This window comes from Rhodamnia argentea, chromosome 8 (assembly GCF_020921035.1).
Source record: "Rhodamnia argentea isolate NSW1041297 chromosome 8, ASM2092103v1, whole genome shotgun sequence".
NCBI lineage: Eukaryota > Viridiplantae > Streptophyta > Magnoliopsida > Myrtales > Myrtaceae > Rhodamnia > Rhodamnia argentea.
Genome location: NC_063157.1, coordinates 29,544,276 through 29,557,848, shown reverse-complemented (window position 1 = coordinate 29,557,848; position 13,573 = coordinate 29,544,276). Strand labels below are relative to the sequence as shown.

The 13,573-nt window shown below is 39.0% G+C and overlaps 1 protein-coding gene across 1 annotated transcript; it reads left to right on the top strand.

Annotated features, from left to right (window-relative positions):
- Nucleotides 1–9,177: 9,177 nt before the first annotated feature.
- LOC115754091 (LOB domain-containing protein 1-like) lies at nt 9,178–10,400 on the top strand. The gene is made up of 2 exons (XM_030693016.2): nt 9,178–9,554; nt 10,011–10,400. The coding sequence occupies exons 1-2, from the start codon at nt 9,213–9,215 to the stop codon at nt 10,326–10,328; spliced, it is 660 nt and encodes a 219-aa protein (XP_030548876.1). The 5' UTR covers nt 9,178–9,212; the 3' UTR covers nt 10,329–10,400.
- The last annotated feature ends 3,173 nt before the right edge of the window (nt 10,401–13,573 follow it).

Below are 13,573 nucleotides of genomic sequence, written 5' to 3'. Positions count from 1 at the left end.
GAAGTCCCACATCTCTCACTTTTCCCTTTCAGTTCTTTCATCACTTTTCCCTCGACCTGTCGAGTTCTCATTTTCAAAGAAAAATATACAAGATAATAAAATTAAAATAATAATTAATAATTAAAAATTTTGAAAAAAATTGGAAAATTTTTGAAAAATCAGAAAAATTTCAAAAAATCCCTAAAAATGGAAGGTTAAGTTAGGCTAGATTGTCCTCATTTTCATAAATTTGGGCCTAGATTTCCTAGATTTCATAGATTTTGTTCTTTTTTAGGAAAATCCTAAACCCATTTAAAATTAAATCCGAACCACATTTCTCTAAGCCCTTAGAGCTTCGTTAGGGTGTTATGATGCGGTTTATCAATGCCATGATTTCTTGATTGTGCACTAAATTTTATTGGTTGTGATTTGCCTAGGTTTATATGCTTTAGACATAGTATAGTTTTAGAAAATTTTGGAAAAAGAAAAAATAACCAACATGAACACTTAGCAAGCTCTTGTTCTTAAGTTTTGGATGAAATAAGACTGAGATTTGATTTCCTAGAACCAAAATCGCAGTGCAATGCGGGGCAATGCGGTGAATTTCCTTGCAGAAATGAAGGTGTGGCTCATATCAATTGTCCGTTCGCTCAAAAGAGTTGAATGAAACCACAATAAATGGCGAAAATGACTCGTGATGATTCTTGATATTTATTTTTATATTTCAATATGAATTAATCTTCGGTTAATTCGAAATATATGATGAAATTTCACGGAGTAACTTCATAATTATTTGACTTAAATGATAAGAATTGGGAAGAGCAATTGTTCTCAAGAACAGAAATTATGTGCAGTTATCAAACGCGTTTCTGTTTCAGGAACAGAAATCTTATGCGCTTACCAAACATGTTCTGATTATCTAAAACTCATCTAGGAAACAGAATCTGAAAAAATATATTTTAATTACAATCACTTTTTCGAATCAAAATGGTTGTCATACGGGCCCTTAAGGTTCGTTTCAAGTGGTTTTTACATTTTTGCCTTTTGCTTCTTCTTCTTTTTTAAATAATCTTGAGGCACGCGCATTTTGACTCATTTCAAAATGATTGAAAGTTGCAAACTTTGCTTTTCTCGATATGTAATTTTGCATGTAACATTTTGTTTTGAATTTGGTTTAGAAAAAAGAATATAGCTTTTGGCTTTCCTCGTGTCGCTTGTTTTACCTGCTGGGCTTTTGAAGAGGCGTATTAGAAATTTCTTGGCACCAACATCAATCCCTCAAAAAAGCAGCCAAACCATTGCCAACTATATGAGAAAGTCCGTGACAAAAACCCATTTGCACGGGCCAAATAAGGTCATCCAGTATGCACTAGAGGCGTTGCAAACTCCTCCGTTTAAAGCATTGGCATCCTCGTCGGTGTTTTAACTGTATTATCCAGCGACGCTCATCCTATTAGTGACTATCATTTGTTATGATTAGCGCGGTTGCGTGTGAATTGAGCCCCCCCGAAGGAGGTCTTATCTTCTTTAAAACCAATCAAAAGTACCTGTCTCCCACAATGTGGGACTTGAGCATTACTGTTGACGAATGCGATCTTTTGATGCAATTGCAAGAAAACGCTCTTAGTCGTCTGTTTAGCATTTGGGTTGGGGAACAAAATCGAAGGTAGGGCAAAGAAGGAACCGAGGAGGAGACCCCACGTTCAATGCTTCAGACGCGTGGGACCTTCACCCATTCTTGTTCTGTCAATGGAAGCCAGTTCTGCAGATTCTGTGCCCAACCTGAACGATGTGAATCTTTCGTCTCTTGTGATGATTGGCTTCTCCGGACACGTCCCACGAAGTCAATGTCATCAGCTGAAGATTCGATTGAGCCGACAACCTTGGATCTGCCTCCATTATTTTGTTTGCTGAGTTCCAGCTCAACTTTGCACATTAATGGTGACTAATGGGGAAGGGGGACGAAAAATGAAGTTTCTAAATACTGGGGAAAAGCCTTTCATCTTCGAAAGCGAATTGAAAAAGTAGCCAATTGGGTTTGCGGTGAAGTCTAGCGATCAATGAGCCAATGTGAGTATGTCTACAAGGCAGACCTCGACAAAAAATTAAAGCACTTGCTCAATATTAGACAATCATTTATTCACAAATCTCATGTGGAACTATTTTTCATTTCACGAAGCCTTTCATCTTCAAAGAGCTTAGGCGGCTAGCGGGCCAGCGGCGAACTTGATCTAGCACTAGCAGCCCTCGCCCGAGGTCATCCGGCTACTCACCAGCAGCCTTAGCCCTTCATTGGCGATAGCACATGAGGTGAGGGCATTTATGGAATTATTAAAGTTTAGCGAGGGAAAGTTGGAAGAAATAAAAAATGTATTAGCATTTCGAAAATGCTCAAAGTAAAAAACCCATATGGACCTGCCTTGGGCTAAAGACCTTTGGAAATGCAATCATTTCTCCAAAGCTATCCACAAAATTTGCCAAACACCCTTTCTCTTGGGACACTAAAGGCCTTTGGGATAGTTTTCCTAGAGGCAGCCTTAGCAAGCCTATCTCGAGGGGTCTACTCAATTAAACCAACCAACCACTTAACACATTTTGCTGTAAATGTAGATTTTGTGTTAATCTTGGTCTTACATAGATGTGTCAAATGGGTGGATCGGATATGATTTGGGTCGGATCGAATATGATCCGACCCATATTAACCCGTATAACCCATTTTGACCAATATTTAATGATCCATATCCGACCCGATTTGCAACCGATCCGTAGCCAATCTAATCTATTTTGACACATCTTACTAAAACACACTAATATTCTAGGAATACATATACAACTCATTTAACCTATTTTAAGCATGTATATATTACCTGGATAAAAACTTCATATCAAATAAAAAAAGTAAATTAAATAATAAAAAAATTAGTAAAAATATAAAAAAATGATATTACTAAAAAAATTTATGCATTAAAAATCTAGTGAAATTTTTTTCACAATTTTTTATTTTTAATTTTTAATTTTTTAATTTTTTATTATTAAAAAAATTTTGAAATTTTTTTAAAATTATATTTTATTTTATTTTGATTTTTTTTTTTTTTTTTTTTATCTCTGGCAATCGGGGAGCGTGGGGGCTACAGCGACTAGCAACCAGCGGCGGCTAGTGGATGACCATTATATATATATTCTTTTCAGACCAAAAAAATAATTTTTCTTTCTTTTACTTATAAAAATATATAATTGAAACTAAAAAAATATAAAGTAATGAAGTTGAGCCTTTGAGGCCCATTTATAACTTGTGGAAGGTGCAGACCACACCCGTGGGTCGAAAATAGGTTTTATGTGTGCCTATTTTTGACCTATCAGATTTAGCTTCAACTTTTTTGAACTCATTTTTAGTGGGCTCTCTAAAAACTAACAATCCACATAGAACCCATTTATATAAAATATGGGTAAAAAAAGGGTCATGGACCCACATTGACAGCTCTAGTTTTGCTCTTGCATATGTGGGATGATCTATGAGGAGGTTAAGTATGTTGGGGTGGTTTCGCCATGTCACGCAAGATGGCCAACATCCACGTCGGTGATTCCCGGCGAAAGTTGGCCGAATTGACTCAATAGACAAAACGTAAAAAGGCTTGTGATTGAATTGGCAAAAATACAATAGATTTAGGATTTTTTGGACAATTTTCCTCACTTAAAGGACGTTCATTTTCTTGCAATATCTGAGTCTTGCCAAATGAGACTACAAAATCGTAAATATGTTAGAATATACTCAAATAAAATTGGAACACCAAGTATCGGGTTTCTTCACTATAAGTTGAGGTTATAAAGTTATTATGCGGTCAAGTTTGAAGACACAAAATCGGCAAGAAACTGTACAAAGTAACGAGATCAATCTATACGTTATGCTCTCGCACAAGGGAAGAAAAACAAAAAGGAAAGTAAAAAAAAAAAGAGTAGAGAGAGAAGCAAATTAAGAATTTGAGTGGGGTCAACTGGCCCAACTCAGCAGGGTCCTAATCGATTTTCAGCGTGAATGATGATTTGATTTTGATTTGAACATAACAAACTGTAAACCACGTCAAAACGTGTGCTATTCAGCTTCACCGGCAAGCACGATCCACAGTCTTGTCCCATGAACCGTAAACTGTGGGAGCACATTCACATGACGCAGATTAATGTCCTTTTAACTTGCACGACAAGCTACTTTACTTATCTACATTTGTCACGTGATAAATGCATGCAATATGAGACTTCCACGTTGCGCGATGTGCATGAACCTCATAAGCTTATTGATATCTATAAAACCCTAGATCTACATAGGCAGAGACATCTCAAGCGCTTTAGCTAGTCTAGTCTCTTCGATATCTACCATACGGACGAGAACTTTGACCCTTAGGACGCGAACCTTAGGACGCGAACCTCAGTTCTGATTTACTCTACTTTTCGTCACACCTAGGTTTTCGTAACTTCATCACCCCCGTTCGAGCCTCATTCGGCCCACTCTGTGCCCGAGTGTGGATCGGCGGAGCGGTCTCGACCGCTTTCCAGTCGTCCGGAGCATGATTGCCTCAAAGCACGTCGATTTTCGTCGCATCTTTTTGGCACACCCCCGTGCAATCCATTTTCTCCAACAGCTGGAAAATTGAATATATACTAGTGGGTAGCTTTTTCTTGTGGAACCAAGTTACTACAAAAGTTATGTGATTTGGCCTATACAAATATGGAAGATTAGAAGCTAACAATTACTATGTTCATCCAATATGATTTGAGGACTAGTCAAATATAATTTTCTTGGGCATGTGATGGAAGCATAGGGATTAGGTCGCTCCAATTGTGAATGGTGAGAAAATCCGATGCATAGAACGTGGTTAGGGAGAAGGTATATAGAAGCGGTAAAAACACATAATGTAATAGTTCTGTTAAAAAGGAGAAATTCCAAATTTTAAGCGCCACGTAAGACAACAAGCATATCGGACATAGAAAAATTGTGCCGTGGTTAACAGTATGAGTTCTAGACCAATGGCTAAACAATGGAAACTGTTGAGTGTTAGTTTATCTGTTTTCCTCGGTGGTTTTTTTTTTTTTTCAATTTTCAACTTGGTTGGCGCCGATTGGTTCTGAGGACCATGTTACATCATGTTGCCTCCAAACATGACGTCATGAGGTCGAGCCCTCTTCGTTATGAGCAGTAGATATAGACATGCATTGCTCGCGAATTAATTGCGGGAATCGAATTTGACAAGGAGGGCCAAATTAATTAGGAAACGAGATGTTAATGTGGTAGAACATTGAAAAGGGACGATTCTGACTTGGTTGAAGCCTTGTGACCAATGAGAGCGGAAAGAACCTAGGACTTTTCGTATTCTGTTAGAGTTATTGTTTCCACAAGTAGGCTTAACCCAATGTATTCGAAATCCATCACAGTTCGAATCGTATAAATGAGTGAGTTGTAATGCGGATGGCTGAATTAGACCGGTAATGATTGAGGGAGAGATGTCGAAATCGAAGATCGAACAGGCACTCAATTAAATTGGCCTATCCCCTAAGGGTTTTAAGAACAATGGTGCCATAACTATGAGGGTGAAACTCTAAGACAAGATGTAAATACCCAAGTTTGAATTAGCACAATTATCACTCAATCAAGGGTCTTTTCGACATTTTAGAGTTATTACCGTCACATGATTTGTGTCGGGCAACATCCATGGCCGATAAGTTACATATAGGAAGATTATCCAAAAAGTCTTAAACCTATTGTACATCAATTAATTTAGTCTTAAACCATTTAACAATATATTAATTTAATCTTAAACCTTTCAATTATATCAATTAATCCCGAACCTTTTGAAAATTCAGTCATAAATTTATTATTTGGATATTTTGCCTAAATGACTATATTGACAAATCGTCAAAAAATTTAAGACTAAATTAACAAATCATCAGAAGTTTTAGGACATGATTGACATAATTAAAATACTTAGAATTAAATTGGCATATCGTCAAAATGTTAAGAACTAAATTGATAAAATTAAATATTTAAGATTGAATTGGCGCCGTCTCGATAATTTTCCTATAATGCGAAAACTATTTAAGTCAGTCGGCAAGGGGACAATTTCCAACTCCTAGAAGGGGAAGCCATGTTAATGGTACTCGAGCGTAGAAAGTTTCAGCACGTCTCGTTTGGCGCCGTGCTTTATTACAACGTGGGGAAGCTGCGAACTTCTTTTTCTACGGCTCGTTGGCCACGAGATGCAGCGGTACACGCCTACCCCGACCCAGCAACGGGGCCCACCAACGACTAGTGCCCCTCTCTGTTACTAGCCACGTCACTAAGATGGTGTGCATGGAGTCGTCGCAGGTTCTTTCGGATTCACTTTTTCGCAGGTCATCGTGGGGAAATTTGCGGTCCGAACCTGAGGCAACATCAGTTTGTTGGCCCAAAGAGCGAGGAATCGGAGGAGTCTTCGCCCCAAGTAAAAAGTCGGCAACGGTGAGATGGTCGTGGAATCCCGTAATTCAAGCTAAAAATACAGTTACAATTATGTAATCTTCTGCTTCTTTTGTCCTTTAAGCTACGTTGTTGTTTCGGGTACATAATGGGTTAGATTACACTAATTCACTTGAGGTTTTAAGTTAAGATGTGCCCAGTTGGAAGACGGAATTGCGCGAACCGGTGTTCCTATTCGTAGGGCAGCACCGAAGCATAGTGCAGAACGAGTAGGTGTAACTATTGACTTATATGGTGTGGGAACTCGACAGTGTCGGTTATAGTGATCTTGATATCTTACTGCTTCAAGCTCATTCACATCAATAGCTCAACTATCCAACGACATCGATGGGTTCGGAGTTGAACATTCTCTTCTAGATGAGATATCTAACGTTTTTGTCATTGTATGGTTTTGATTGTCGGCCATTTGATTTTTGGACCACCGTTTAGCGGATATTTTGAGGAAGAGATCTTGGTTATCGACATGGATGCGGAGCGATGATGGGTGTTTGTGTTGATTCGGCAAAAGTGGACCATGGGTGAAAGCAAGCATCACGGTCCAGAATTCCGTCTTGAGGTCAAGTACTACCAGACTACGTAACCGACACTCTTCGAAGGCCTCCGAGACTTGTCCGACACTCTCCAACATGCGACCGACATGTGATTAGTGTTCCAGACATGCCTACAAGACGTGAGTCTAGCATCCCGACATGCCATTCGACACGCACAAGGTCAATTTCAAGCATTTTTAATAAATTAGGGATCAAAATATAAATTTATTATATATATATACTTAAGTCATATACCCAGCACCCCAAATTAATATGATCAGCCGGTTCGGAAAAAAAAAAAACCTAATAATGAATTCCTAACATAAGAAAAAGACACTCACTACTAATATTTTTATACATTTATCATGTATATATAAAAATATATATTTATTATACAACGTGTCGGAATTTTTTATTTTTTGAGAAATCACGTGTCGACGTGTCGTGTAGTATCCCATCGTGTCTTGTTGCGCGTCGCTTGTCGTGTCACGAGTACATAGCTATCATAAGCTCTTCCAATTGTGATTATAGTGAGATGCAATGATAGGAGTTGCAATTCACAGCTAGAGGTGGATATTAGGTTTATTGGGGTGTGGTTCATACTACCCATTGACAGAAAAGCATGCGCTCCGAGACACCAAAGAGATTTTATAGTTTGAATTTGTATTTTATTGGTAGTTTGGATTTGGGCTCATAAATAGTTATTATTATATCTAATCTCTTTCTATTGTAATCGAAAGATGTAACAGAGAGGTGGGATGTGTTAGGATACACTTGCGAATTATGTTAGAGAAATCCCACACTGGAAAATTGATGTGGTGTGAAGTAGTTAATATATCATGGTTAGCCCATAACTCATTGACTTAAGTTTTTTAGTGAAGATTGGTCCAAATGGATATGTTGCGGGCTCGGACTTGGACTCCCTCCTATCCAAGTGAAGGTATCGGAATTCTGCTGCAGAGGGAATAAGCCTAATATAGGGTGCTTCCGCGTGAAAGAATGATTTATCGAGAGGCACGAGGAACGTGTTTAGGAAGGAATCTCTCCTCGGACATATGAGCTGTCTAAGTATGTATGGTGGTATATAATTAGGGCAGACTTGAGTTAGCCTCGTGCCAGAAATCTTCTAAGTTTTTATGAGCAGTTTTATACAGATTCAATGGACGTATAAACTAGTAAAACTCCACTTCGAAAACTCGCAGTTGTGGTCATAAAGTCACGACTAGGATATGATGATACATTTGAATTGATGTTTTTAGGGTTTTTCCCTTTTCCAAGTCTAGAAAAAGATGCATGGCAATCCAGCTTTTCAAATTCATTTTCTACACGTTGGTCTCCTTGACCACTCCCAGACAATTTACAGATAAACTGAAAACCAGAAATACTGTGGCAGCATCACCATTTGAGACCCAATTTATAGATAAGAGAATTTTTCTTTAAGTGACCAACGCCTGCTTACTTTGATCAAGGTGGTCATGTGTCGTTGTTGTGTACTACACCAAGTTTCATACCAGAGAGCACGTTTGTCGGAGTCGAGCACCTTAATCGGGTTCATCAAGATAAGGTCCCGAACTGTTCCGGAAGCAAGGAGTCAAATGATTCGAGCTCTTTCATCAATTAGGTAAGGGATTGCGGACATGGAGGCACGCAAAAAATAAAAAATAAAAAAATAAAAAGCACTTTGATCGATTGGTTTCCTGGTGTTTCGAAATATCTTTAAGGATTTTCTATTAGGCCCATTGTCGGCATTAGAAGTGATTTACATATCTGTTAGGAAAAACGTGTAAGTGAGTTGTATTAAAGAAATCTCACATTGGAGAATCGAAATAGTGTAGAGCAGTTAATATATCCATATTGGCTCATAACTCATTAGCTTAAGCTTTTAAGTAAAAGTGAGTTTAACTGGATATGTTAACGGGTTCGGACTTAGATTTTCTCTTGGTGATTTCTCCGGGCGTAGGTATTAGACTTTTATCGTGAATCATTCACACCGGGAAAAAGGGCATATTTTAACTATGTTAAATTGACGAAAAATTAGAAGCCAAAATCGCCCCCAAAGCTGTTTCAAAAACTGTAGGTGAAAACTTGTCTTGTGGATGGTTGACTTGTTCTCCCATTTCCATGTATATAAGCACCCCCCAACCTCCCTCATTTCCATCGCATCTCTCTCTCTTCTCTGAAAAGAAGTGTTTGTAGAGATGGAATACAAGGAGAGAGCTGCCCTATTAACAACGCCCGTCACTATTCCTACTAAAGTCATCCCTTACTCAACATCATCCTCCTCTTCTTCGCCGCCACCGCAACCACCACCACCGTCCCAGTCCTCATCTCCAACCACTCCTCCTCCTCCTCCTTCCCTCCCCAATACTCCGCCCCCACCCCTGCCGGCGGTCCTCAGCCCATGCGCCGCCTGCAAGATCCTGCGTCGGCGGTGCGTGGACAAGTGCGTCTTGGCCCCGTACTTCCCGCCCACCGAGCCTTACAAGTTCACCATCGCGCACAGAGTGTTTGGAGCTAGCAACATCATCAAGTTCTTGCAGGTATTGTTGCCCCATCCGTTTCCCTAATGTGAACGCCCGAGTATGCTGTAGGAAAAAAAAAAGGGAATTTGGAGTGCGTGAAGCTTTTCTTGTGGCAACTTCCTTTTTCTATGTACCAATAAAAAGAGACTTATCTTCTTCTTTCCTTTAATCTTTCCATCTTCCTTTTTCACGACTCTCCTTTTTCTAATCTAGAGCAGAAGTGTCGTGATGCGCGCCCTTAGTCTCGAGGAGATTTTTTAGTACATATATTGCGAAATTAGTACTGTTTTTCCTCGTGGTACAGACTACGATTATTGATTTGTGTCGGTAATCCATGTCCTCAAAGGTCTCAAAGAACTTTCAACCAGCTCATTTGAAAAAATATATTGTACTTGTGACTTTCATGTTAATTGGATTTATAATTCCTCCATATGATTTTTTCTTTTTTCATGGATTTTATGATAACTATTTCAGGAACTTCCAGAACCGCAGAGAGCGGATGCAGTGAGCAGCATGGTGTACGAGGCCAGCGCGAGGATCCGAGACCCGATCTACGGCTGCGCCGGAGCCATCTGCCACCTCCAGAAGCAAGTGAGCGAGCTCCAAGAGCAGCTCGCCAAGGCTCAGGCCGAGCTCACCAACCTCGAGCTGCAGCGAGCCAACCTCGTGGCGGCCTGCATGGAAATGGCTCAATCTCAAGAGCCGGCCATCAATTTCCAGCGGCAATTCATCGACTCGACCAGCTTCTTTGATGATGGCTCGGCTAGCTGGGAATCGCTTTCCTGGACGTAACTGTGTGTGACACATGAGACTTCAGCTTTACAATTGTACTCGGGAAAATGAACCACGAGAAAAGGCCAAAAACAAGGAGCTTTACCCACGACCAAATGTCAACAAAGTTCGCTCTCAGAAAAAAGAAAATTAAAGTTCGGAATTTGTGTTCCGAAATTGAAGAGATGGATGGAGACAACATATGTAGAGGGAGAGATATGTCTTTTCCTCTCTTGATTAAATTTCCAAGGTCTAAGAATCTTGTGTTATTTTTTCTTGAATGGAAACAAGTTGTTATGGGTGACCTAATTACAATTGTCCCGTGGAATTAATTGGTCAGTTTTTAATCAATTGGAGCACAGACACGCTTCCATGTCAGACCACTTCTTGACCTTGTTGCTTTCTCGATCGGTTTCAGTCTTCCTAACTCATTTTGATATTTGTTTTCCTCACTGTTCTGCGGACATGACAGGTTGACTATTTTAGCAATGCATGGTTTCTTTTTCTTTTTCTTTTTCTTTTTCTTTTCCGGTCCTGCACTCTGATGTTTTGTTTAAAGAACAGAACATAAACAGTGTTCTCCAAGGACTTAATAACCTAAGGTTGGGATACTTAACTTCAACACGATATCAGACATATAAATCTTGAGTTTACTAGAGATTCCTCTAAACCTATTGTATGGAATGCGGAATGATCATACTTAAAACATTCTTAACAATGCTAGAGACATTAGGGCAGGTTTATAATGTCAATTATGATACGACACTCTTGTTGGGTACCTGAGACCAACCAGCATATTTAACTGCCTAGGCAATTTGAAATATGATTTAGTTAATTAATTCTGAGGAAATTTTTAAAAAAATACCCCAAATGCCCTCATTTTCTCAAATAAAGGCTTGAAGTAGGCATTATTTTAAAAAAGGGCATGAAGTGCCATGATTGTGTCAAAGAAGTGCCCGAAGTGCACATTGTTTCAAATAATAGCCTCAAGTGACTATATTAGTCCAAAAAAAAAGGCTTGAGTTAGTTTAATTAGGGATGATTTGGTCATTTACTATTTTATTTTATTTTTTCCTTTTTTCTATTTTTCAAGAAATTTTGAAAAAAAAACAAAAAATTAAAAAGAAGAAAAAAAGGAAGAAGAAGAAGAAGAAGAAGAAGAAGAACATAACTAGGGCGGCGGCTATGGCCGTTGGGATCACCGACGCCTCGACGGGGGTTGGCGACTTAGCCGACCAGCGGTGAGGGCCAGCAGGCCCTTATCGCGGAGCTGGCGACCCCACCGACGGGAGGTCGGTCCTCCCGCCTATGTTTGTTTTTTTTAATTTTCTATTTTTAATTTTTTGTTTTAATTTAATTTAATAAAAAATGAGATTAAATTTATATTTTTACAAAAATACCCTCGATCGGCTGAAAAATTTGACTCGCCGGCGAGGTTAAGCCCTTATTTGAAACAACCATAATCACTTCATGCTCTTCTTTGAGACAATAATGGCACTTCATGCCCTTATTTAAAACAAAGTCTACTTTAGATCTTTATTTAAAAAAGTGAAGACACTTGAGGCCCTTTTTTGACATTGTTCCCTTGATTCCGTAAAGAATTTTTATAGGGTACACAACCTATTCAACTCATTTGTCATGCAACCCATCTCTTAACAAGCTAGTTATAGTTTGGAAAATCGGTCACTTATTAAAATCATTGGCGATGGATGTTTTGATTATGTATAAGTAAAATCACACAACCTATGTGCCCGAAATTCGTCCTTCCATAGAAGGCTTGGTACGGTGCACCCATTTATTACATAACTCATTTCCATCACGATACAGAGATCCATCATCTTTCATTTACACTTCAAATGTCTCTCAAGAGAGCTAGGAATAACGAGGGGATAATAAGTCACATACGAAATGTGATACTCCTCTTGACTAAAGCTCGTGATGTGCAGCTCATTGTGAAATAACCTAAATCGGTCCGAATAGTCAAAGACTGGACATATAAACTTCCAATCAAGCGAACATCGCCGTAGTGTCATTAGGGAATAATTTTGCGGTAAAAAGCTTAGTACTGCCACACACTAACTCGAACCGGAAACGCGTTTTGCAACCTAAATTATCCAACAAAAAGTCCCATCATGCCATGTGCAAATTCTCTTTTTCAGCATTTTAATTATATCCTAAGCTAACCCAAGAAAAATAGATGAAAAGAAAAAAAGAACATAAGATTCTCCTAAACTATCAAAAGGAGCACACCAAATTTCAAGGGTCAAATGCACAGTGCGAACTGCTCCAACCATACATTTGCCTTTTCCTTGTATGGAGACAAACATTTTTTTTTTTCATTATTATTGTCGAAAGATTTCTTTTTATAATATGTTTTTTTTTTATTTTTTTTTGTGAAGTGAAGTGTGTAGAAAGTCATAGCGGAAGTGGAATGGAAACTCATCAAAGTAGAGTCGTGAGTCGTGACCCGTCGTGTAGGGGCATCTACAGTGGATAAAATGTTTTTGCTGGACGATTCTGTTTGGAGTTTCCCCAACCCACTACAATCTTGGCCCCAAGCGTGTGAATGCGCTCGCCACCAAATATTGTTCAAATCGATTGTGCCAAATGAAAGTTTTTTTTTTCCTTTTTTCATATCCATAGAGAAAAAAGGTACGCACGAGATTGAGACCGACCTTAGATGCTGCTAGAATGTTCGGTTTAAGGCGTCGGCGAAGCCCTAGCAGCCCTCTGGACGAGACCGCCATCGCAACTCCACCAGATGCGAGTGGAGAAGTCCCCGATCAGCGCTACACCCGAGGCCCGGTGTGTCATCGGCAGACTGATCGAGGTCTCAAAAACTGAGTATAAATTGGGGAATCAAATCTGTAACTTTCTACTTGACAATGAAAATCTTAGACCACTCAGACCAACCACCTGATTGGGCTTCTTTTTTGGTTGACACTTTCATTAAAATTGGCCTTACTTGAATCTATGCTGTTCTCAGTATGCCTCTCATTTTTACCTCCTTACATGATGGTGAACCACAATGATGATGAGTACACTCTCAGCAATGAATGCATAAAATATGCTGTTAGAATATATAAAAATGAAACTGTGTATTCATCTAACAGAATAAGCTTTTCGAACAGCCGTAAATGGTCTCCACAAAATCTCACATCATATTAGAATAGGAAATCCCGAGTGCAAATCTTTCCAGGATCCTATTTGCCTCTCTAATAAAATATTTCCACACTTAGTACTAGGCAAAAAAACTAGATTAAGCG

What these genes read in the sequence shown, in the direction of transcription:
- LOC115754091 (XM_030693016.2), top strand. Translation starts at nt 9,213, where the DNA reads ATGGAATACAAGGAGAGAGCTGCCCTATTAACAACGCCCGTCACTATT. An exon ending in ACATCATCAAGTTCTTGCAG is followed by an intron (nt 9,555 to 10,010) that starts GTATTGTTGCCC and finishes TAACTATTTCAG; the next exon opens with GAACTTCCAGAACCGCAGAG.